The 27,266-nt window shown below is 46.2% G+C and overlaps 1 protein-coding gene across 1 annotated transcript in view; it reads left to right on the top strand.

Annotated features, from left to right (window-relative positions):
* SHC4 (SHC adaptor protein 4) overlaps positions 1-11,690 on the top strand; it is a 109,523-nt gene extending 97,833 nt beyond the window's left edge. Inside the window, exons 11-12 of the mRNA XM_088472799.1 lie at positions 5,189-5,421; positions 8,879-11,690. Coding sequence (XP_088328925.1) covers positions 5,189-5,421; positions 8,879-9,022 — 377 coding nt within the window. The 3' untranslated portion in view covers positions 9,023-11,690. The remainder of the gene's footprint in view (positions 1-5,188; positions 5,422-8,878) is intronic.
* Positions 11,691-27,266: the final 15,576 nt, after the last annotated feature.

Raw genomic sequence — 27,266 nt, 5'->3', positions numbered from 1 at the left:
CTGCCCTTCCCACGTCTCCTTGGCAATGTCTAGTAACCCTCTTGGATGTCTCCCATATAACAAGTCGAAAGGTGAAAACCCGGCGGTGGATTGGGGAACCTCTCTAATGGCCAACAGCAGATAAAGCAACAAATAATCCCAATTGTTGCCATCTTTATCGACTACTTTCTTTAACATATGTTTTAAGGTCTTGTTAAACCTCTCGACCAGTCCATCGGTTTGGGAGTGATAAACAGAGGTCCTTAACTGGTTAATCTTAAACAGGCGGCACAACTCCTTCATAACTTTTGACATGAATGGGGTACCTTGATCAGTTAGTATCTCTTTAGGTATTCCCAACCTGCTAAAAACATGGACCAGCTCTCTAGCAATGGACTTGGTAGATGTATTGCGTAGAGGTATGGCTTCCAGGTATCTGGTAGCGTAGTCCAGAATTACTAGAATATATTGATGTCCCCGGGCAGACTTCAACAAGGGACCCAAGTCCATAGCTATCCTTTCAAACGGTACCTCTATAATTGGTAATGGGACTAGAGGACTTTTGAAATGTGGTCTGGGAGCATGATACTGGCATTCAGGGCAGGAGACGCAAAAGTCAGACACGTCTTTATGGACACCGGGCCAAAAAAACTTCTGCACGATCCGCTCAGTGGTTTTCTCAACCCCTAGGTGGCCTACCGTTATACAGTCAGGTGCATATATATTGGGACATTGACAGAATTTTCTTATTTTGGCCTCTATTCACCACCACAATGAAATGAAACAAACACGATGTGCTTTAACTGCAGACTTTCAGATTTAATTTGAGGGTAATTACATCCAAATCAGGTGAACGGTGTAGGAATTACAATGGTTTCTATATGTGCCTCCCACTTTTTAAGGGGCCAAAAGTAATGGGACTATCAACTCAAAAGCTATTTCATGGACAGGTGTGGGCTATTCCCTCGTTATTTCATTATCAACTAAGCAGGTAAAAGGTCTGGAGTTGATTCTAGGTGTGACATTTGCATTTGGAATCAGTTGCTGTCGACTCTCAATTTGAGATCCAAAGAGCTGTCACTATCAGTGAAGCAAGCCATCATTAGGCTGAAAAATCAAAACAAACCCATCAGAGAGATAGCAAAAACATTAGGTGTGGCCAAATCAACTGTTTAGAACATTCTTAAAAATAAATAATGCACCGGAGAGCTCAGCAACACCGGAAGACCACGGAAAACAACTGTGGTGGATAACAGAAGAATTATTTCCCCGGTGAAGAAAAACCCCTTCACAACAGTTGGCCAAATCAAGAACACTCTCCAGGAGGTAGGTGTATATGTGTCAAAGTCAACAATCAAGAGAAAACTTCACAAGAGTGAATATAGAGGGTTCACCACAAGATTTAAACCATTGGTGAGCCACAAAAACAGGAAGACCAGATTAGAGTTTGCCAAACAACATCTAAAAAAGCCATTACAGTTCTGGAACACCATCCTATGGACAGATGAGTCAAAGATCAACTTGTACCAGAGTGATGCGAAGAGAAGAGTATGGAGAAGGAAAGGAACTGCTCATGATCCAAAACATACCACCTCATCAGTGAAGCATGGTGGTGGTAGTGTCATGGCGTGGGCATGTATGGCTGCCAATGGAACTGGTTCCCTTGTATTTATTGATGTGACTGCTGACAAAAGCAGCAGAATGAATTCTGAAGTGTTTCGGGCAATATTATATGCTCATATTCAGTCAAATGCTTCAGAACTCATTGGACGGCGCTGCATAGTGCAGATGGACAATGACCCAAAGCATACTGCAAAAGCAACCAAAGAGTTTTTTAAGGCTAAAAAGTGGAATGTTATGCAATGGCCAAGTCAATCCCCTGACCTGAATCCGATTGAGCATGCATTTCACTTGATGAAGACAAAGCTGAAGGGAAAATGCCCCAAGAACAAGCAGGAACTGAAGACATTTGCAGTAGAGGCCTGGCAGAGCATTACCAGGGATGAAACCCAGCGTCTGGTGATGTCTATGCGTTCCAGACTTCAGGCTGTAATTGCCTGCAAAGGATTTGCAACAAAGTATTAAAAAGTGAAAGTTAGATTTAGGATTATTTAGTTTGTCCCATTACTTTTGGCCCCTTAAAAAGTGGGAGGCACATATAGAAACCGTTGTAATATCCTACAGCGTTCGCCTGATTTGGATGTAATTACCCTCAAATTAAATCTGAAAGTATGCAGTTAATGCACATCTTGTTTGTTTCATTTCAAAGCCATTGTGGTGGTGAATAGAGGCCAAAATATGAAAATTCTGTCAATGTCCCAATATTTATGCACCTGACTGTATGACCATGGGCAAGATCTAACACCGTTCTCCTGTAAGCTTTGGGGACTATTAATTGTTCCACAATCTCCTCCCCTTTCTTAGTCATCTAATACAACAGGTCCTGACATATTACCATGTGAGAGTACGTCAAGGGACTGTTGTGATCTACGAGTTTACCGTTGACCTCCTTGACATTCTCCCTGGCTTTCACCAGAGTAGGGTCATTTAACTGCTCTAGGTCTCTTCTGACCTCTAAATCCGGCAAACTATCAACGGGCTCTACAACACTTGGTGAGCCACCATCACGCGCCGCATTCTCTATTTATTTATCTAGTCTCAGCCTGCCGGTAAGCAGTACAGGCTAGCTGCGCAAAGAAAGATCCCCTGCGGTTGACAAAAGCAGTATCACATTGCATGGGCTCAGAGGTAAGTGAACAATTAGCTGCTATATGACCGAAGCCACCACATCGGAAACATTGAGTCACATTATTGTCTAATCTTTTGCGGGGCAGGAACATTCCTGGCCTAGCAAGCCTGTCTGCAGCTTCCCCACCCTCAGTCTTAGGCACGTTCCACCGCCCAGCACCCTTCTCCCCAGTAACAATCTTACCATTGTTGTTGGGAGTTCTGCGGTGCGCCATCGGGGCTCGGTGGGGCAGACTCATCAGCTCCTCAGCAGCTACGTACCTCTCCACCAGTTCGACTAACTGGTCGGCGGACTTAGGGTCGGCATGGCTCACCCACTTGCACAAGGATGCAGGTAGGGATCGCATATACCGGTCCATTACGACTCGTTCGACGATACCTGTCAGTGTCTCAGGCAGTAGCCACTTGGTGGATACATGGATGAGGTCGTGCATCTGCGAGCGTGGAGGTCTGTCGATGTGGACTCGTTGGGCACGAGTTAGGATCTCCCGTTTCAGTTGTACATTGTCCTTAGCATCGGCCAGGCACAAATCGTAATAGGCCTTTTGTGGTTCCCCAGACAGAAAAGGTGCCACCAGACTTGCCCATTGCTCCTTTGGCCAACTCTCCCTTTCGGCCGTTCTCTCAAATGCAGCGAGATATGCCTCCACATCATCGCCCGAAGACATCTTTTGGAGGAAGTGACTGGCTCGTATAGAGTGAGTGGCGGTGGGAGGACCAGTATTATCATCTCCAGGCCGGGCTACTAGGTGTTGTACCATCTCTTTGATGGCCTGGCTGTTTACCGCTAAGGCCTGGCGGGTTTCCTCGAGGGTGACTTGTTGTTGCCTCTGGGCTGTCTCCAAGGCCAATAGCTGCATCCTGGTGGATTCCTGCTGGATTTTGTTTGTTTCCTGCTGAGCCGCTGTAGCCTGAAGCAGGGCTTTTACTATGTCCTCCATTTTACCTCCAGGTGCTGGTTGGAAGCTGAACCTTGCCTCTCTGAGCATTGGCTGACGCCACCTCCAGGGATTCAACAATCACGTGTCTGCCCCTTTCAATTTTAAAGGACATATTTTTCCTTGCTGCACTTTTCAGAGTGTGCTTGCCCGCATTCTCCACCAATTGTAACAGGACTGGATTAGGGGTCCCTCTCCTGGGGTAGATGGACTCCCTCTTCACACACACAGCAGCCGGAAAATAGTACACCAGTCTGGGTCTCGTGCTAACTGGTTGGCGCCAGTCTTTATTGTGCCAAGTAAAAGGAAAATAAAACATAAAAGTAAACGCTAGCCCGTCTGGGCGCTAACTAAACAAGAGGTACCCTCTCTAAAGAAACAGTGGGGCCTACTGTCTCCACCATCAACACAAGTGCATGCACAAAACCTTACAGGTAGTTTCACCAATTGTCTATGAGCCAGCCAGCCTGCTTGCTCTCCCAGGTATCAGACACTCCCTTACAATTAGACACAGCCTATATCAGCCAGTTCCAGGTGCAGAGCTTAATGAGCCTGCTAACAGGCCAAAAACCAAAACCTGGAGTGGGTTGTGGATGGAGCCCACCCTCTCCTCACATCCACACCCCCAGGTCCCAAACCGGATTTTCCAAAAGCCGAAACTCAAATCTGCTTCAGTGCAGCCTTTCTCCTGGGGGCTTTTTTAGAACACATAGGTCAAAAACCTAGGGCAAATGTATCTACCACTGACCACTTTACCAGTGATCCTATCACAATACACAGGCCCTCATTCAGACCCGGTCGCAAGCGCTGCGCGTGCACAAGCCCTGGAGCAAGAGAGAAATTCTCTTGCTCCGGAGCTCACTACAAAAAGGACGGCTGTTGATGTTGATCGACAGCTCGGCCCATTTTTGTAGGCGTGGAGGGGGGGGGGGGGGTTCACAAACGGAGACATTCCTTAAGGAACGCCTGCCATTTTGTGGGCGGCTGTACTGACATCAGCAGTGATGTCAGTGGGGCGCTTCCTGCTCGATCAGGCCCCGATGGTCGCAATAGTCTTGACCATCGCGACCATCAACCTGGTCACTCGCTAAAACTGTGGGTGGTAACCCACAGCTTAGCTAGCGACCAGGAGGCCGCACTTAAAAAGACAAGCGGCCGCCCTCATTCAGAACCAGCGCTCGCTTCTTGCGAGCGCCTCTGAATGAGGGCCACAGTGTGTGTGAGAGAAAGATGACCAACAAAGTAAATGCAAGGTGGAGTTAGCAGCTGTCTGTGATCATCTAAGCTTACTATTAGACTTGAGCTATAACTTGTTCACTTTTTAAAGGAATTGTAACCCTCAACAGACACAAGTTATAGGCAGTGCCCTCTTCATATGTCTGTCAGCCACGCTACTAAATCCAGACTTGGTGACAACATAGAGCTCATAAGAGTTTGTGCAGTATTTGCTATATGATTTTTTTTTTTTTTTTTTTTTTAAATGTAATTGTTTTTAGGTAATAATCACCATTTATTGTCAATAGTGACTCAAAACCCTGGGTATCAAGGACTGGAAACCAAAGCTTCCATTGGCAGCTCCATGCAGAAGGAGGAATGGTACCATGGCAAGATGAACCGTAAGCTTGCAGAAAGCCTTCTTCTTCATGACGGAGATTTTCTAGTAAGAGAAAGCACAACATCAGCTGGTCAATATGTATTAAGTGGACTTCATGGAGGACACCCAAAACATCTTCTGCTGGTGGACCCAGAGGGAAAGGTAGGTATGCACTTCCTTTGAGCTGGCCCATGAGACGATTACAAAATTATAAGGTGATTAGTGAAATGCAATAAACATAAAGAACTGCACTACGATGACAAATATTCAGCAAAAGTCATAATGCACCAACATTTCCTGCTATTAACTTTTTTATATATACCGGCATTTCATTACTATGTTTCTTCTGGAACTTATTTCTATGAGACTTTTCAGAGCTGTCACCAAGCTGTGTAGCTCTTACAGCTGTATGTCCAGGCAACGTGCTCTGTACATTACTCAAGAGAGAATCTTGTACTTCTTACAAAGTATGTTTGTTATTATTTTTTTGTGTGTTTATTTAATGGAAGTGGTATTTACAGAGCTGTGTCAGGGAGAAATAAATCTTTAACATAGAAACATGCAATAAAATAAACGATAAGAGGCACATGCTCACTAGTTACCAATCTATGGGCCTGATTCAGAGATGTACCCTAATCCTGTCGCTACTGCGTCTTTATATGCAGCAACTGTGCGAAAATATGCAAATGTTGCAGCTGCTGGGATTTGTATTGAGATGCCTACAAGCGACTAAGGGGTTAATTCAGCAGGGCACGCAAGTGCACTGTTGAATGCAGCTTCCCGATTATCGGGAATCTGCGCATGGGCAGGACCCATTCTGCGTGTGTGCAGAATAGGTCCTACTAAGGCGCACGCAAGCCCTTGAATGCCTCTGCCTGATTGATAGGCAGAGGCATTTAAGGGGCAGTTCGGGGCGGCCGGCGTTTCCGTAAACAGGGCATGTTCACCCCGTTTTCCGGGAATGGCCAGCCCAGAGACTGCGTGGACGTATGCTGTCTTCTGGGCTCGTAAGCTGGCCAGCCTGAGTAAGCTGAGGCTTACTCAACTGGCCGGCCGCCCAGCGCCGTCCACCATTGACCACCGATGGTCGCGATTGTGATCCCAGCACTGTGACCTCAGTCGCAAATGCAGCCCCCTGGTATAATACACCTCCTGCTGCATTTCCATGATTGCATTGCAAAGCTGCCTGCGTGCACTACACACTACAGTATGTCTGCGTGCAGCTTTGCAAGTGCGATCTTTGATGAATCAGGCCCTGAGTACAAAGATGCATCATTGGTTGCAGATCCTTTAATAATAAGACTTTCCTAGTAACCATATGGTCGTGCAGAATGGACGCATATACTGAGATGCAGGAGCCATTTTTATTGCGTACGATTGTAGATGCAGGCTCTGACACACCCCGAAAACGGTTACGACACGTCTGTGGTTTTGTTGCCACTACCCAGTTACCTCCCACAGCCGGTCACTGACTATCAATCACACTGTCGTTAAAAAGTCGCTGTGAGCATCTACAGTAATGTACTTTGATGCATACGCCGTGCGCCCTAAGATGTATGCACAGTTTACCGATAATGGGCTTCTGCGGAAAATATCAGCATAGCGTACATCTCTGTATCAGGCACTATATTTCCATTTTCTACTAGTGACTACACAGACTAGCTGTTTTTTAGGCTGATGTGAGAGAATCTTTGGTGTAATACCCCAGTTTTCTGAGAGATGCCATTTGGGTATTTATAAGGGATTGATGTGTTATACCAGCACACACATTCCCCTGAGAAAGGCAATATGACTGTATTATCAACCAGTTGTATTGTGACTATCTGTTTTTGTACAAACACCTTATTTATACTTCAATAACTTCACCATTCTAATGCTGGTCATACACCTTGAGATCTAACGCACCATCATAAAGACAGACCAATTTTGTTTTGGGCATGCTGATAGATTTATCGGGGTATATTTACTAAAGTGCTGGTTTATTGAAGTGGAGACAAACAATCATATTCTACTTATTTATCTAGCAGCTTCTAGAAGATAATAGCTGGAATCTGATTGGTTGCTATGGGCAACCCCTACACATCTATAAACCCGCAATTTAGTAAATTTACCCCTGCATGCCAGACACCAATAATTGCAGCTTGGTGGCGGCCATACTCCGTACAATTATCTACCTGGTCAGCCGATAATTGGCTGACTGGACCAATAGTTGAAGTGTATGGCTGCCTTTACTAAGCATTCCTTATAACAATTATATATATCAATAAACTATAGCATGACCCCCACTTAGAGGCTCCCAGCACCCTGCCCGTATTAACATCATACAGGGATTTTGTAGACTGCAGACTACATTTGGAAAATTACCTTCATTAATGCTCGCACTAATCCTTTCTCATGTTTATGGTTGCGATGGTTCCTTTGTGGTTTACCCGGTATGCAGTCGGGAAGCCGGCGGACCTAATCCCGACAGCCGGCTTCCCGACTGCTTTATCCCGGCGAGGGTTAAATGACAGGCGTCTAAATCTAGACGCCTGTTATTTTACCGACGCCGGGAGACCGGCGCCCAGCAACCCGATCAAAGGGACAGCCGTGGGGGGATTAGGTTTAGGGCTCCCGGGGGGGACTAACGGGGGGGGGGATCCCCCCGTTAGGCACTCCCCCGGGAGGTTAGGGTTAGACTAGAGGGAGGGAGGGTTAGGAACCCCGGGGGGGACTTAGGTTTAGGCAGCGGGGAAGGGGGGGTTAGGTTTAGGCACTTAGAGAGGGGATTAGGGTTCGGCACTGGGGGGGAAGGTTAGGGTTAGGTACCCCTAAGGAGGGTTAGGGGAGGGAATTAGGTTAGTCTATACTTACCTTAGGGACAATCTGGATTTTCACCCATGTCGGTCAGCCGCTGTCGGGATTCTAACCGCCAGACTTGCGTCCGGCGGTAAATCATATCGCTTCCGGTTTACCCTGCTAACTGACTTTATGCAGCACCGCTCAGGATTTCAGTGATTTTACTTTTTATTGCTAGAAACTATATATAATGCTTTTTAAGTAGCACAAGTGAGGATGATAGTTTTCAGTGCAGTAATAGGTGAATAGAATTGAGAGCAAAAAGCCACTTTTCTGGTCCTTTCAGGGCCGGACTGACAAATGCCAGTAGAGCCGAAGGCCTCAGGGCCGGCTCGCGGAGGGCTGAAGTGCCCCGGCCCTCCACCCCACGCTGCTGGATACATGTTATGCGCTCAAGGGGAGGGAAGGGTTGACGGCAGTGATGGGCCGGGAAGAGACGGGGACGTGCCACGAGGCCAGGCCCCTGTGACTCGCAGCACGCCCCCTTCGCGAGAGCCCGCGCCTAATGTGCACGCACAGGGCGGACGGTCAGGGTTGAACTACAGCGCCAATCCGTCCCTGGTTCCTTTTTATATACGCCTCCATATGTTCCATGTGCATTCCACATTTTTGTTATTCCACAGACCTATCATTTATATATCTGCCACTGGAAAGAGAGGACGCTAACACATATTTGTCATTGTGTATTTCATGTTAAACACAGATGTGTAAGAAGTGTAATACGATAGGTAGTATTATATGATTGTGATACCCTAATGTGAAAATGCTCTTTGTTTACTAGGTGCGGACTAAAGATCATGTTTTTGACAATGTAAGTCACTTAATTAAGCATCACGTGGAATATGAATTACCGATCATCTCATCTGGAAGCGAGCTCAGTCTGAGGCAGCCGGTGAGAAGGCAAGACGTTGTACTGCAGGGTTAAAATCTCCATCTGCGCTTCTGCTATGCGCGTAGGAACATGCACGGGGGTTGTGAACTGTGTGATATAAATGTAGTTTTATATGTGTAAACACTACTTATGGACCCATATCAATCACAGGCATACATGGTAAATAAACCACTGAGGCTGAAAAGGTCTCTCTCTTTATATGTAGATGTGATTTGCATTCAGGAAATCTTACAAAGAATGTTTTCCATGACAAACTATGTACAAGCTGTCAGCGTTCTTTATTAAAAACATATACATGCAAATAATACTTGAAAGCACAAAACCAGCAGTAGTACGTCAGAGCCATGCAGAATGAATGTCATGTGCCTTGGAATGAAAATTCTTAGCAGGGTTGGGTATATGTTACTGTCTCTATAAATCTCATTATACTGTGCAAGAGTTAGGCCATTATTGGTCATTGTAAAATATGGTATATACCATCATTATGTAATAGAAAAATATTATAAACATAGCAGGCATGTACATACATTTAATGTAACCATATAAAAGTTCAACATGAGAAATGAGACCCAATATATTTTATTAATGGTAAAATCTTTCTTTGGCAGCTAAAATGCTCCTGTAATAAATTCTGTAGATATTTTATTTGGAAAAAATGAAAATCCCCTAGGTCTTAGAAAACATTTTGGTGGTTATAGACATGGCATATCTGATTATTGGTAGTGTAACATGACGAAGAATTAATAGATCAAGCCCATCCATTCATCCTAGCCGAAAAGTGGGTGCCATATGATCTAGTACTGCTAAACAGCAGTTTCTGAATTAGCTGCATGGATAGGAAGATACAAGACCAAAGCTATATAGCAGAATAAAAACTGTCCCTTGGGGGAACACAGAGTGTCCATGGGTTCAATTGTTTCTCATGAAATGAGAGATCACACTTTGATGTATACATAATGTACATTAATATAAACACAATTAGAGTATGGATGAATCTCACGTTGGTTTAATGTACAAACTACTACAGTATAAATATGGATTTGTAAGGAAATGGAAAGGCTTGGAATTACCTGCTGGGTATAAGTGGTACTGCAGCTTTTTTTTTTTCAATATCCCTGACAGCTTATAGACATAACTTTGTGACTGAGGGCAGCAGTGCATTCTGTGCCTGATTCATTACGGATCGCTATAGCGATCGCGGCTGTGATTATGCTGGCAATCCTGCTGCAAAAATATGCTAATAAATGCAAACGCAATGCCGTCGCACAGCTAGCATAGACAAGCCCACTACCGCTATCTCACATCCGCAATACCTTGCTATCCTGCGTATACATCAGGAACTTTAAGTAACATCGGCCCCTTCCTGCACAATTATAACAGGTCTGACCTTACTCAGAAATTGCTAACCTAGTCGCAAGCAGTGAGTACACAAGCTGTGTATGCCATCGCAGTGGCTAATTTATGCACGCCGATGCAGCAGCGTTCAAACGGACAGGCACGCCTGCGTTTCTCCAACCACCCCCCCGTCCGTCACCCCCCCAAATGCTGACTACCTGTCAATCACTCTGCAATGACTTTCCGTAGTCTGTGTGCTCGCAATGCTGCCTTCGCACCCTGCGATGCATGCGCAGTACACAACAATCGGCCTTCTGTGTACGCCGTTTCAGTTGTGATCCGTAATTAATCAGGCCCTCTGTTCATAAGCACGCCACCACCTAATGGAGCGTACACACGGTCAGATTTGTCAGACTTGTCAGATTTGTCAGATGAACGATTAAACGAGTTGAACGATTTGGACGATTTGACCAAAGTTTTGAACGATTTAAACGATTGAACGATTTTTGACTGCATTAAAATGAATGGAATCGTCCAAGTCTGACTGCAAACCCATCAGATGTCAGATATCGTTATCTGACAAACGGGAACGCGCATCGTTGATCGTCCATCGTTCAGGCATGTCAGATATGAACGATTTTCCATCAGATATGAACGACTGAACGATTTTTAAATCGTTATCGTCCATATCTGAAGAAAAAATCTGATCGTGTGTATGCACCATATGGCCTGAATTACGCTACTATTAGCTTTCTAGTGACTAGTGGGTATTATCTGCTCAATTGGGAATAAGGCACGCTGTAAAGACGTGACTCACAGTGCATATAGCTCTTTCCTCTTAAAAGATGAATATAGCAATGAAAGCGCACCAGGAAGTGTTATTACCTTGCTGCTAGTCTGTAGGGAGCTTGTCATAGTAGGCACAGTACCCTGTTACCCGGTAGAAGAAATACTACAATGGTCAATGGGTTTTTTCTGACTGTACTCAACAGTATGCATTGCCTTTTGTGTGGTATCATTTTATATAACTGTATCACTCTAGCATGCATCAGTGTGGTCAAGTAACATCTGCTCAGTCCCATAGTATAGCCAGTGGTAAATAAAACTATAAGATATTAAAATCTGCATTGTTATGATGGAGATCCATTTGCTGTGAGGAAAGTATTATGCACATACCATATGCATGTGGGTATTGTTTTACTTTATGGAAAGCAACATAAAGGGCAATTATTTTTTTTAATTCAATTTATTTTTATGTATTCCATCTAGTACATTTCTTATATAACTATGAAATAAAAACAATAAAACTGTTTCCATCTTTCGCTTAGCCTGGAATAAGATACTGGTATTTTCAATAAACATTGCATTTATATACATACTGTCTGTGTCAGTTTTTGAATCAATTTAAAATAGAGCAGGTGGGCTTGTTTAATAAGGGAGACATACTGTACTACTCATTCGGTAACAACATCAATGAGAACATTGGGATGAATATCCAATTCAAGAAATATCCAGTGCATAAACAGGAGCATGACATTTTTTTTATTAACCTCAGTATTATTAGTATATCATGGGAATAATTGTCAGTTTTTAAACTCCTCTCCTTAATCTTCCATTCGCATATAACACATACTTCCTACCCTCCCGATTTGGTCAAGAGCCTCCCGAAAATCGGGTGCCGCTCCCGACCTCCCGGGAAGGCAGGCGATACTCCTGGCTGTCGCCGACCCCTCCTATTCCCCCCCGCAATTACCTCTTAATCCCCCACAGTTGGCGGGGGGCTTTGACGCGTAATTTTGGCCCTGCCCCCTGCTACACTATGCCTGTACTATTGGCATTGTGTAGCAGGGGCGGGGCCAAAATGATGCAATCGCATGGCTCCGCCCCCGCCTCACCCACAAATACTCACAGCCCGGCCGGCTCCGCCTCCTTGAGCTGGCCACGCTCCCTGTCATGCCGATCTGGCTGCTCCCTCCCGGGAAGGGGCAGCCAGGAAGTTGGCAAGCCTGATAGAACATATAGAAATTCCCACCACCTGATCTCACGCCGTTTCATGCTAATATTACTGCAGGTTTAAGTCAGCTATAGCTCTTCTTTGGAATTCTACAGAAGAGCTTCCATATGACCCTATTGAAGGGCTATGGATAAACTGGTTCCTCTGATGCCAAGAGCCGTGGCATAAACCAGGGGGTCAATTTACTAAAAGTCAATTTTGGTTTCATTAAAAATCAACCAAAATAGAACCAACAACCACACAAAATTCGAACACAGTGTTTCTATTCAAAATAGTTACCGTATATACTCGAGTATAAGTCGACCCGAATATAAGCCGAGGTACCTACTTTTACCCCAAAAAACTGGGACAACTTACTGACTCGAGTATAAGCCTAGTGTGGGAAATGGCAGCAGCTGGTAGTGCCCCCAGTAGTAATTCCCCCTGGTTGTGCCCCCAGTAGTAATCCCTCCTGGTAGTGCCCCCAGTGGTAATCCCCCCTTTCAGTGCCTCCAGTAGTAATTCCCCCTGGTTGTGCCCCAGTAGTAATCCCTCCTGGTAGTACCCCCAGTAGTAATCCCCCCTTTTAGTGCCCCCTGTAGTAATCCCCCACTGGTAGTGCCCAATGTAGTAATCCTCCCCTGGTAGTTCCCCCAGTGGTAATCCCCCCTTTTAGTGCCCCCTGTAGTAATCCCCCCCTGGTAGTGCCCCCTGTAGTAATCCCCCCTTGTAGTGCCCCCAGTGGTAATCCCCCCTTTTAGTGCCCCCTGATAATGCCCCTTGGTAGTGCCCCCTGTAGTCCCCCCCCCCCCCCCCTAGTAGAGAGAGACGTGAAAAGAATAAAAAAAAAATAAACACTTACCTTAAACTCCCGCTCCTGGTCCCGCCGCTGTTCCCTCCGTCCGGTCAGCGCTACACTTGACTCGAGTATAAGCCGAGGGGGTACTTTTTCAGCACATTTTTTGTGCTGAAAAACTCGGCTTATACTCGAGTATATACGGTAATTTACTAACAGTTGATTTTGGGTCCATTCTGATTTCGATAGTGTATAGGTTTCTCTGAGAAGTTCTAAATGTGTTCTAATCACCAAAATCTACCCAAAATTATACAAAAGCACTCCTATTGACCAAAATATGTCACATGCACTGTATTACCCACAAACACCCTTATTCCAGTGCTCCTTTGCATATACACAATTTGTTAAAATCATTGCTATGCCTTTAAATGCCTGATTTATACAGCCAGAGTGCCTCACATGCATCTCTCCCATTTTTTGTTTCCATCCTATTGAATTTTCAGACAATTCTACATGATTTAAGATCGAGCAATAAATATATAGTTCCACTCAGGCGCTGTTGCTATTCAATTAATAAAAATATAGTATGTGTATAGTAGGGAATCGGTATGAATTATTCAAATCCTGACAGCGGCTGCACGAAGAGTGAAAATCCCGATCGTCCCCAGGTAAGTACTTACTAACCTAACCTCCCCCCCTAACCCTATCCCTCCTTAGGGGTGCCTGACCCTAACCTTCCCCCCAGTGCCTAAACCTAACCCCCCCTTCCCCACCGCCTAAAGGGGTGCCTAACCCTAATCCCCCCCTCTAAGTGCCTAAACCTAACCCCCCCCTTCCCCGCCGCCTTCCCCCCAGTACCTAACCCTAAGTGCCCCCTGGGGGTGCCTAACCCTAATCCTCCCTTCCCCTAGCCTAACCCTAACCTCCCGGGGGGATGCCTAACCCTATGTCCCCCCGGGAGCCCTAAACCCGCGGCATCACTTCGATCGGGATGCCGGGCGCCGGTCTCCCGGCGTCGGTAAAATGACAGGCGTCTAGATTTAGATGCCTGTCATTTAACACTCGCCGGGATAAAGCAGTCGGGAAGCCGGCCGTCAGGATTACGTCCAATCCCAATGGACAAGATATCTTGTCATAAATTTCTATTTGATGCTTAAAGCGGGTGAGACATGGCGTATTGTGGGGCAATGTGAACTTGTGGCCGGAGGTCTAAGTGAAGAGAGGGTTGGTGTCCGGGACCTTCTACTCTCCGCGATTTCCAGCTAAAGTTGTCTGGTACCCTAAACAAAGCAGATCCCTAAAATGTTGTTGCATCAAACAGATGATGTTATATGCCTATGTTTTTTTAAGGAATGTGAGTGCAATATATAAATACATTGTTATATTTTCTTTAAAAACGTTATTTGCACTATGGGCCTGAATCAGACCAGCTCGCTAAGATGCATACTCTCGCTGCTGTCAATAGTATGCAGTGTGTATGCATTGTGCGCATGTGCATACATTAGCAATAAGCATTCGCTCACTGCGCATAGACAGCCCAGCAGAGTGAGTGACAGGAGAAGCCATTTGTAGGTGGTAACAGGGGCTGGTCATTAAAACGGGGGAGTGGAGGTGCAAACGCAGGTGTGCCTGAGCATCTCAACGGCGTTTTAGAGGTGTGCATAATTATAAGACAGCATCATAGTACATGTCACCTGGCTTGTTTTTACACTGAAGTGCTCGCGGCAGGGTATGGTCAACCTCAAGCGCTGCAATAGCATCCGAAGTACTGATGGTTGAATACTTGCATACTTCCTGGGGGGTGTTTGCATACACTATGTGATCGCTCTCTAAGAAATACTGGGCGTGCTAATGCAATGCTGTGCGATAGCACTGCCTACGCAATTTGCATACACATCGTAAGAGCGATCGCATCTAGTGAGCGGCTCTGAATCAGGCCCTATGTTCGATTTGTTCTTTATTTGAGAATCAAATAGAGAGAAATTTATGACAAAATATGAAAAGGGCTTGAAAGAGGAGGAGGAGGGGGAAAAAAAAAGGAGTCCACTTCTGAAAAAATCAATTGGAGATTGAAAGCAACATCTTGTCCATTGGGATTGAAATAGAGTAAAGGTGCGTATCCACTAGGCGATTAAAATGAGCGATTGAACAATAAAGACATCGTTATCGTTCAATCGCTCATTAATCGTTCACAAATCGTGCATTAAAATGTCGAAAACAACCAGCGCTGCTCGCTCCCGCTGGTCGTTTTCTAAATCAATCATCGCCTAAACATGCAGGTCAATCTGCCAATAACGACAGATTGAGCATGTTCGGGGATGAGGGAGGGTGCCTGCACTGAATGACATATCGTTTAGTGTAGGCACCTACAGGATGAGCAACGACTGTACGATTGCAATGTTGTAATAGTACTGTCGTTCCTCTATCGGCAAGTGGATACGCACCTTAAGAGACTATTATACACATACTATATTTTTATTCATTGAACATCGACAGTGCCAGAGTGGAACTATATATTTATTGCTTGATGTTGAAAAGGGAAAAAATAAGGATTCTCTTTGGTTCCCACTGGCTGCTGTGTGTTGCGCGACTTTAGATCAAATTTTTGTATATTCATTATGATTTAAGATCAAATATAACAGTTTCTAATGGTTCTATTAAAAATGTTGATCTTTGGTTTATATTCAAATCGACTATTAGTAAATAAGCTTTTTCTAATGATGGTTATGGGGAAGTACCGATGGTCTATTTGAAGTTCTATTTGTGTGTGAAGTTAAATTTCTGGGTATTTTGAGTCGGTTTTGCCTTTGGTAAATACCTGAATGTCAAAATCACCACCAATTCACCTCAAAATCACCACAAAGGCTTAGTACATAGACCCCTAAACTAAGCATGTTACATGTGTAACTTATACATCAGGTTTGAGTACGGGATTTGGACTATCAGAATGCCAATGGTTAGAATACAGACAGCGGCATTCCAACAGCCAAAATCCCCAACAGATTTCTGTAAGTATTATAACCCTTACTCTCCCCTTAACCCACCCCTTCTGCAGCCTAACCCTAACTCCCCCCCCCCCCGCAGCCTAACCCTAACCCTCCCACCCCACAGCCTAACCCTAACCTTCCCCTCCTTGCAGCCTAACCCTAACTCTCCCGCTAGTGCCTAATCCTAACTCTCCCCCTAACCCTAAGAGCCATATTCAATTAGGCTGTGAAAAGTCGGTTTATCGCCAATGATGTCATTTTCGCATGTTTGAATTACCCCCGTATTCAATTTCAAAGACTTTTCGCCGGTGCGAAAAGTCTTAGAAAAAAACCTGGGATAAATTTTCACCATGTTTTACATGGCGAAAAAAAGTGCAGAATTGGAGTTTAGGGGTGCAGGCATAAAAAAATTAGCCTGCACCCCTGGGAATACCCTCTAAAAATTAACTGTGTCAAAAAAAGTTTTTTAAAAAATAGGGACACCCCAAAAAAAAAATTCATAAAATTTTGGGGTAAAAAAAATAAAATAAAAAAAATGGGGAACACGTTTTTAAATAATGAAATTAATTCAGGGGGGGTTCCCAAGTATGCGGCAGGTGCATTTTGAATGTGGGTGGTAGAGGCAGGTGCATTTTTGCAGAATTTTTAAAAATTACTTTAGGGACTTAAAAATAGGCTTACCCCCATTTTAATGTACCCCAAATTTGATTGGACTAGTAATTCCACCCCCCCCCCAAAAAAAAATCTAAGTGCTATTCTTCACTACTTCTTCATAGCCGCAAATATGCACCTGCCGAGCTATTACAAACCCTGACTTCCTTAAGAAGGCAAAAATGGGGGTACCCATAGTGATCCCCCATTTCTGGACATCTTTAGGGGGGTCCCAGGCACATTTCCCTAAAATGCACGTTTTTTTTCGTAGATCCAATTTCGCCGGGTCCCGTTATCTCTTTTAAATTGAATACTGGGATAAAGCGGGCACACGCCCGATACTTGATCCCCAGAAAAGCTCCGATGTGGAGCGAAAAGTCCAACACGGACGTTTCGCTCCCCAAACGAATATGGCCCTAAGTCTCCCCTTGACCCTAATACTTACCTCTGCAATCTGTAGGATTTCTGACAGCCGGGATGCCACTGCCGGCATCCTGTCGGGTTGCTGACTACATTCCACACATTTTAGCAGTGCTAGGAATCTGTAATTAAAAGAAAAAAACCACAAAATAAGTAGTCTGCCTGGGACTCTGAAAATAGACACAAAGTAAAAGCACTTGGAATATAACTATAAAATGCATGTGCTGCAGGTCACTAAAGGGCAACATATGATGGATAGAATTAAATAAAAACATATGGGGCCTGTCGTTCTGCGCTAGACATGTGGAGATTTTAGGGGAAGGCTGCCCACGTCACACCACTAATCCTCAATATCATAATTAACATGTACTAAATGAATGTAATCTACAGAACATTTTGAGACCCTATTTTGCTTCTGTTTGCACATTAGCATATTGATGGTGTCTAATCTCCCTTAGGTTAGCTCTATATACTTTTATTATGCTATTCTCCAAAGGGGATGAAGTAAAAAGGTCGACAGTAACAATGTCGACATATAATATAATGTCATCACAATGTAGACAGTTATGATGCCGATATTGTTAAAATGTCGACAGACAACTGGATGAAATTGCCAGAATGTCGACATTAGGGTTAGGCTACAGGCGGGAGGGTTAGGGTTAGACTGTGGGGGACAGGTTAGGCACTATAGGGGAGGATTAGGGATGGCAGAGAAATAGTTACCGGAACGCCGGAGGATCGGAGCTCTGACCTGGAAGTGATAGTCACATAACCACCGGGAACCGGAAGATGCCACTGGAGCCACCAGGACAAGGTAAGTTTCCTCTGGGCCACCAGTACAAAATATCCACATTCTAACATATGGACATTTCATCAATGTCTACATGATGAATGTCGAAATGGTCAAAATCAACATTATGACTGTCAAAATTTCGTACCCAAGCCCACATAGTGGTAGGATAATTGGTAGCTGTGGCAGCAAGTGGCAGCATTCAGGGGCTTCCAGGCAATGTGAAATTTATTCCACCAACATCAACGTTTCGAGGAGCGTATCCTCGTCATCAGGACAACCAAACAATGTACAAGTGAACAAATTTTTACCTACAATCTAGAGCCACCACGCCGACGCCATCCACGCCTCAGGTCCGCGTCTCCTCAGTCCCCACAATGCACGTCATACCGGAAGTGACAGACTGTAAGGCGTATATACACAAAATAACCAATATAAACACTCCATCAGTGGCTACAAACATCAAAGACATAATTATGAAACTACCAGAGATGAAGTTTATAAGTGGAGCTAGTATGATATAGTTTTCAGGCCTCCTCACATAATCACAAGTGAAATAATTATCTTTTAAAATGTGTCAGTGAGTAATGACTACACCTGTGCACCTGCTAAGTGACCTGGAAAACGTGAACTGTGGGCCTGATTCGATGTGGGCCTGGGTCGATGGTGGCCCAGTGCGCATGCGCACGATGGAGCCGGCTCCGTCGTGTGCATGCGCGAGACCTGGATAGCGACGGGCAAAACGTCGCTCCGGGTCTCGTACCAAAGGGGGCGTGCTGTCGATGTTGAGTGACAGCACGCCCCTTTGGTGGGCGGGCCGGGGAAGTGGCTGCCCAGACGGAGGCGTTCCCATCTTGACCATCGCGACCATCTTCCTGGCCGCTCGCTATAACTGTGGATGGTCACCCACAGCTATGTGAGCGGCCACGAGGTCGCTCTAAAAAAAACAAGAGGACCGGCCCTGATTCAGAGCGAGCGCTCTGTCAGAGCGTCCAGCTCTGAATCAGGGCCTGTGTGTGGTCCTGAGGACAGAGTTTGAGAACCACTGGCCTAGACCATTACTAAAGTGCTGACTGCAGTAAGTGAAAAAGACTGTGCAGTTGTCACTGCTGATTATGCACTGCCATCTGTTGTCTGTAGTTGGTATTGCTGCAAATCCTCAGATGTCACTCCTGTATTTTTGTTAATTCTCACGGTTCATATTGACACCTAGAGAAAGGAATGTACAGTATACACATTTTTCATGTCCATAGCTTCACACCAGGCATTGCAAGTGGCAGAGAAAGATTATGGAGCTGATCCTGAGTCGGATGGAAACTGGTGGTTTAAGCGTGATACAGTGGAAGCCTGATTTACTACCTTATGCTAATGTGAGTTTCCGTAGGGCTAATGTGAGGATCCATGTGGCTGGGAGTGGAGAGCCACCCCGCTCACTGTTTTTCTATTCACAGCCGCAACTGTCATTATTATCGCCACATCCACCAACCCAGGGGCTGGCTGGCAACTTTTAGCCTGGGGGGCAAATGCATGCAGGCGGCCCTGGCAGAGGAGTAGCGTGTAGCCAGGGTGCCCGAAGAATGTGCGTGCTACGGCGCCCCCCCCCCTCAAGTGTTCCAGGGAGGAGACGGGTCCATATGGGATTAATGTAAGGTGTATATAAAGATTAGGGGCAGCCCCCTGTCGTAGTGCCCATATGCAGTGCCCCCGTGTGCCACAGGAGAGAACACCTTTATGCAGGCCTCCAGTAGTGATCCCCCCTATGCAGTGCCCCTTGTGCCCCCAGTAGTAAGCCCCTTATATAGTGCCCCCAGTAGTGGTCCCCCCTGTGCAGTGCCCCTTGTGCCCCGAGTAGTAAGCCCCTTATACAGTGCCCCTAATAGTGGTACCCCCTATGCAGTGCCTTATATAGTGTGCCCCCAGTCGCAGTCCACCCCCATGCAGTGCCCCCAATAGTGGTAACCTTTATGCAATAACCCTTAAATAGTGGCCCCAGTTGTAGTCCCCCCTATGCAGTGCCCCCAGTATTGCCCTTTATATAGAGCCCCCAGCAGTGGTCCCTCGATGCAGTGCCCCCAGTAGTAGTCCCCTCCCCCTATGCAGTGCCCCTAGTAGTAGTCCCCTCCCCTTGTAGTAGTCCCTTTCCTTGTAGTGCCCCCAGTAGTAGTAGTCCCCCCCTTGTAGTGCCCGCCTTGTAGTCCCCCCAGTAGTAGTAGTCCCCCCTTTGTAGTGCCCCTAGTAGTAGTAGTCCTCCCCTTTGTAGTGCCCCCAGTAGTAGTCCCCCCCCTTGTAGTGTCCCCAGTAGTAGTAGTCCCCCACCCCCCTTGTAGTGCCCCCAGTAGTAGTCCCCTTGTAGTGCCCCCAGTATTAGTAGTCCCCAGTAGTAGTAGTCCCCTCCCCCTTGTAGTCCCCCCAGTAGTAGTAGTCCCCTACTTGTAGTGCCCCCAGTAGTAGTAGTCCCCCATCCCCCTTGTAGTGCCCCCAGTAGTAGTAGTCCCCTACTTGTAGTGCCCCCAGTAGTTGTAGTCCCCAGTAGTAGTAGTCCCCCATCCCCCTTGTAGTGCCCCTAGTAGTAGTAGTCCTCCCCTTTGTAGTGCCCCCAGTAGTAGTAGTCCCCCCCCTTGTAGTGTCCCCAGTAGTAGTAGTCCCCCACCCCCCTTGTAGTGCCCCCAGTAGTAGTCCCCTTGTAGTGCCCCCAGTATTAGTAGTCCCCAGTAGTAGTAGTCCCCTCCCCCTTGTAGTCCCCCCAGTAGTAGTCCCCTACTTGTAGTGCCCCCAGTAGTAGTAGTCCTCCATCCCCCTTGTAGTGCCCCCAGTAGTAGTAGTCCCCTACTTGTAGTGCCCCCAGTAGTAGTAGTCCCCAGTAGTAGTAGTCCCCCATCCCCCTTGTAGTGCCCCTAGTAGTAGTAGTCCTCCCCTTTGTAGTGCCCCTAGTAGTAGTAGTCCTCCCCTTTGTAGTGCCCCCAGTAGTAGTCTCCCCCCTTTGTAGTGCCCCCAGTAGTAGTAGTCCCCCCAGTAGTAGTTCCCCCCCCTTGTAGTGTCCCCAGTAGTAGTAGTCCCCCACCCCCCTTGTAGTGCCCCCAGTAGTAGTCCCCTTGTAGTGCCCCCAGTATTAGTAGTCCCCAGTAGTAGTAGTCCCCTCCCCCTTGTAGTCCCCCCAGTAGTAGTAGTCCCCTACTTGTAGTGCCCCCAGTAGTAGTAGTCCCCAGTAGTAGTAGTCCCCCATCCCCCTTGTAGTGCCCCCAGTAGTAGTAGTCCCCTACTTGTAGTGCCCCCAGTAGTAGTAGTCCCCAGTAGTAGTAGTCCCCCATCCCCCTTGTAGTGCCCCCAGTAGTAGTAGTCCCCCCCTTTGTAGTGCCCCCAGTAGAGCCAGACCCCCCCCAGCAGACACACGTAATATAAAAAAAACAAAAAAACACTTACCTGAATCCCCGCTCCCACCGTCGCCATCCGCTCCTCCGTCTGTCCTTCCCTGGCCGGGCCGCTCTGCATTATGGGAGAGATGTCATATGACGTCATGACGTCTCTCCCATTGCCCACTGCGGGAGCCGGAAGATGGAGCGGCTCCCGCAGTGGGCGCAGCAGCAGCTAATGAGAGTCTGACAGACTCTCATTGGCTGCTGATCAAACACACAGCTGCCGGAGCCGGCGGCTGTGTGTTTGTCACTTGTGTAGCACTGACCAAACTCCGTCCTGTCAGCGCTACACACGCGGTTAGGTCTGTGTCACAGTGTCACAGACTGCACCGGCCCGCGGCACGCTGCGGCCCGGGGGGCACATGGCACCCTGCCCCCCGGCCCAGCCGCCACTGCACCAACCCCAAGGTAGGTATATGAGATATGTCGGATATAGGTTTCCCTTCTCTGTACGCCACCACTCAGCACAGCATGGAACTCTAGCTACACACCAAACACACTCCCACTAGACAGATCTCGTGTGTATTCCCATGGACGCTGCCCATTGAGGTCCAAAGTGAGATTCATCAAAGATCCATCTAACTCAGAATTGTCTGTAAATTCGCTTATACGCATGCGCTGTATACTAAAACTGGCTATTTGCTTTTACGAAGAGACGCACCTGACTCAGTATCATCCCCTATGTGTCAAGGTCTCCTTCACATTTACTGTTAAATGATTTTTGTGTATATGACAAGGGTGGTGGCAGGTTATATACCTGGGATGATGCACAGAGTGTAACTTATGTAAATCAGCCTTTTGGGGCAGAATTATTTTTTATGTTCAAGCCTTTAAAAAGGCAGCTTCCCAAGACTACTATCAGGCATGAGAGAACTGCACCATCGGTGGTAACATCGACTCCTCCAGCAGCCCCTTACTAGCTCAGTGTATTCTTTTTAACTTTCTCAAAATATGGCCACTGTGGCTGCGATGCTGCAAAAAAGAACGCAGCCTTGGCCGAAGTACACCCATGACAATCCATAACAGGACCATGCCTACTCCTCTTGTTGTGATCACTTTAGGTCACCTTCCAGTCTCCACACTGAAAAACCATGAATCGCAGATACCATGTCTAATCAAAGCGATACCGTACGTAATTTTGCACACATTGGTTTGCGCAGTAGCAAATAATCGCTCAACTGCATCCATCTTTGAATCAGGCCCTATGAACCGTCCATAACAGGATAACTGACGCTCCAGGACGCATACAATTATTATTTTTTCTGAGGAATGAAACAATAAATAAATGTTTTAATTAAAACCTGAAAAACCAGCTATTGGACATTCCTTCATTATAGCCCAAAAATTGAGTAAGAAATATTTAACCACATTATTACTTGGTTTGGGAAACAAACCTAACCTTATACAAATGCTGGTCATACACTATACAACTATCTGGGTGATCCTTCTAATGAAGTCTAGTGAAGGAAAGCAGATATATGGTGCCATACACTGTGAGACATCTCACTGTGTATGCCAGGGCCGAAACTAGGATTTTTGTCACCCGGGGCAAGGCCATAATTTGGCACCCTCCCAAAAAGATACAACATAGAGGACGAAAAGGGTGTGTGGTTTTGTGAAACAGTAATGCCCCTTATAACACATTATGCAACACAGTAATGCCCCTTACAACACATTATGCAACACAGTAATGCCCTTACAACACATTATGCCACAGTAATGTTTCTTATAAACACATTATGCCACACAGTAATGTCCCTTATAACATATTATGCCACACAGTAATGTCCCTTATAACACATTATGCCACAGTAATGTCCCTTACAACAGATTATGCAACACAGTAATGCCATTATAACACATTCTGCCACAGTAATGTCCCTTATACATTAAGCCACAGTAATGCCCCTTACACCTTATGCCACAGCAAGGCCCCTTTTACATTATGCCACAGTAAGGTCCCATCTCCCTTCTCTTACCTGCCAGGGCCATGCGGTGGGTGAGCTCTGGGTGGCACGGGACGGGGCTGCCACACGCTGGGGAACTGCCGTCATTGTAATGTGTCACTGCGCGCGATTGGCTTGCGACCGGCACCACATTAGACTGACGGTATCTCTGTGCCTCTCAAGGCTGGGATGCGGCTCCAAACCCACAAGCAGCAACCTAGCCTCCCGGCAGCCTCTCCCCGGCACCCCCTCAAGTCCAGCACCCGGGTCAAGTGCCCCCTTAGCCCTCTCCTAGTTGCACCCTGGTATGGCCATGATCTCTGCTGGGTGTCAGGCTGCCAGATAAAATGTCTGACAGTGTATGCCCAACATAAGACTTAATTCTACATAATGGTTTTAAGTCAGCAACGGAGATAAAATCCATTTCTGTTCACACTTCATCTCAAGCTGTTTCCAGGAACATGACAATGGGGATAATGTAATAGGGTACGAGTATGTAATAGTGCCAATTCTTTCTGCAATTTTGCTATGAGATTTAAAGCAGTGATTTCTTTAATGGCAAAACCAATTTGTTTTGTCTTTATAAAAAAACACAGCTTCAAATCCAGCTGCAGTCACTGACAAATGTGCACTTTTACAAACTACCCTATTCCAGTGGCCTAAATAAGTGCAGTGCACTCCAATAGAGTCCAGAGTCACCACATCTCAATCAAACAGGTCACCCAACAGGTACACAGGTGTACTCATTACTAACTGGCACTTTTTAAAAGATTCGGAGGTGGAGCTAAATATATCACTTGTGATTCAGTGAAACCTGGAAAACATGACCTGTTTAGGGTCCTGAGGACTGAGTTTGAGAACCACTAAAGCTCTTTTGGGATGTGGTGCATCATGAATGTGCAGCTGTCAATTCTGCAACTGTGATGCTATCATATCAACATAGACAACATGCCTCTGATGAAGCCTTGGGTGGAGCCACGAGTAAACACGTCAGACACTGCCGCTTCAGTCTGATCTCAAGCAGGAGCACTTTCCAGCACTGAACCAGCCGTACGGATTCGCACTTACCAAGAGCCTCTTGCTGTTCTTTAAGCTGCGCTACAGGACCGTAGCCTTGCCCGTTTGCCTGAAATCCCTGGAGCCGTCTGCTCTCATCAATACCGGACTTCTTTACATGCGGTGAGAATTCAAGCTATTGCATACATCTTCACAGGCTCCCATTGCACAAGACTTTGATTTGTTTCACAGGCTATTATTCACATACCAGCTTGGTTATCGGGACATTGTGCATCCATTCATAAGCTATTTAGGTCTCCGTTATCGGAGGGCACAGTATGGACTCCAAAAACTTTCCCCATATGGGTAATATTATACAGTTACAATTTATAATATTGATGTATGGCTTGGTTCTAAGGGCTGTATTCAATTAGACACGAAAAGCCTATTCGGCAAAAAAGTTTCACTGATGGCGTAATTTCGCCAGGCGGAAAAGTATCGCTGTATTCGATTCCAAATACTTTTCGCATATGTGAAAATGCAATGCAATGTAATAGGCGAAAAAGTTCACCTATGAATAGGTTGTGAAAAAAAGTGCAGAATTGCGGTTTTGGGGTGCAAACATCGGGAAGACACTCAAGACTCTTGGGACAGCCCCTCAAAGCATAAATGCTTTAAAAAAACTAAAAAAATGAACACCCCAAAAAATGACTGAAAAAGGGAGCAAAAAAAATCCAAAGTCGGGGTACAAATGTAAAAACTAGCGAAATAAGCTTTTGGGGGTCTGCAAGTATAGGGGAAGTGTTTTTTTTATGCAGGTGCTTGCTGAAGGTGTGTTTTTCAAAAACTTTGCGATTATTAACCATGCTTGCACCCATTTTCATGTACCCCAAATTTGCTGGGAGTAGTTGTTTTCTCCCCAAAAACCTGCTAAATGCTATTCTTCACCACTTGTGCAAAGACGCTAATTAGCAGCTATTGAGAGCATTTAAGTACCCCAAATACCTCCAGCAGGGCTATTCGGAGGCATCTGGATTGATCCCCAATGGGGGGGTATCAGGCTGATCTCCCCAAATCTGACAACACTTTTCGCCTGTTTGCGTTTTGCCGGGTCCCATTTTCGCGTCCTTTGGAATTGAATAGGGCGAAAAGCGGGGCCCGCACATGAAAAGTTTTCGCCTCCAAAACACGCGAAGTACGTGAAAAGTAGATTCCGCCGACTAAATTATCGTGGCTAATTGAATACGGCCCAAAATGTGCTGTATTCAGTGGAATATCAAATGTTGAAAGCAAATGAAAATGCCAGCAGTCCCTTTAGGAGATATAGGGAATACGGTTACCGTAGCAAAAAAAACACTTTAAATAGAAAGTCACATAGATATCATATAAATGTTAATTTCCCAAAACAGTGAAAACTGGTTTCTTTAAAATTCCTTAGTAAACAGGTTTCTTAGATCCTTCAGTTTGAACTTTTCCTAGTTATCGGGATAACTTCTTAAAAAATCCCTTCAGCATATAACAGCACCAGAAGATTGAAGGTCATGGGCAAAGGTGTCAAATACAGAGAGGTAATCCGGATTCCTCAGTTCTGTATGTCCATTCTCCTCAAGGACTGGTTCAAACAGCAGTGGTCCTCTTTCCTGCCAATGTGTTTCGGAACCCTGTGTTCCTTTATCAATGCCTTGGTGTTTGGATCGCAGGAAGTTATTTATTTACTGAATATCAAATGTTGTTCCTGCTTTTTAAAGCTATTTATGTTTAATACTGATATTTTGATTCATTAAATAAATTCTATTTTTAGATAATTAGAAAGTTTGTATTATTATTTTAATTGTGTCTCAGCGCTGTGGTTTACCTTTTCTGTACGAGTTTCTCTCTGAGATTTATACAGGAGGCTTGACACTCCTCCTCAGCTGCGATAGTTAATTATTAACTTCTATCGCCTTGTTTGGGGCTTTCTTTCTTGCTTCAACATGGACCAGAGGGCCTGATTCAGAGGACTTACTTAAAACAATGGGCGCAAGCCCTATGTATTAAATCTGCGCATGCGTCCGAAACGCTCTGTGCATGTGTCCCGATGGTTCCCACCAGGGGATGCAGATCGGATTCAGTGGCGGAACTCCCGGAGACAATGGAGTCATTTGCCACCGGGCGTCAGCCCTGAAAGGGGCACCTGGCTCCATTGTCCCCGGGAGCTGCATGGAGAAGAAGCGCCGTTGATCGGCGCTCCACCTCCATTTGCCGGGCGCGCACTGAGTGTGTTACCAGCGGGCGCCCGGCTCCTATCCTCCTGGCGGTAGCCGGAGGACGGAGCTCCCTCCGTCTCCCGGGACCCGCAGTGTACTATGGGAGTGACGTCATAACGTCACTCCCATAGTGCCGAGGAGCAGACGCCGGGGACGGAGCTCAGGAGTGAGCTCCGTCTTCCGGGTCCCGCAGTGCACTATGGGAGTGACGTAATGACGGGTCCCATAGTGCCGAGGAGCAGACACTAGGGATGGACGGCAGCAGCACTGGAGCGGGGATAAAGGTAAGTGTTAGTTTGTTTGTTTTGTGTGTGTGCACGCGGTGGGGGCCTTCACTACAGGGGCCAACTACAGGGGCCTCACTACTGGGGGCAACTACAGGGGCCTCACTACTGGGGGCAACTACAGGGGCCTCACTACTGGGGGCAACTACAGGGGCCTCACTACTGGGGGCAACTACAGGGGCCTCACTACTGGGGGCAACTACAGGGGCCTCACTACAGGGGGCAACTACAGGGGCCTCACTACAGGGGCCTCACTACTGGGGGCAACTACAGGGGCCTCACTACTGGGGGCAACTACAGGGGCCTACTACTGGGGGCAACTACAGGGGCCTCACTACTGGGGGCAACTACAGGGGCCTCACTACTGGGGGCAACTACAGGGGCCTCACTACTGGGGGCAACTACAGGGGCCTCACTACT

This window comes from Taudactylus pleione, unplaced genomic scaffold, assembly GCF_031769625.1.
Source record: "Taudactylus pleione unplaced genomic scaffold, aTauple2 ptg000129l, whole genome shotgun sequence".
NCBI lineage: Eukaryota > Metazoa > Chordata > Amphibia > Anura > Myobatrachidae > Taudactylus > Taudactylus pleione.
Note: the sequence above shows the minus strand (reverse complement) of the source record. Positions and strands in the feature narration are given on the sequence as shown.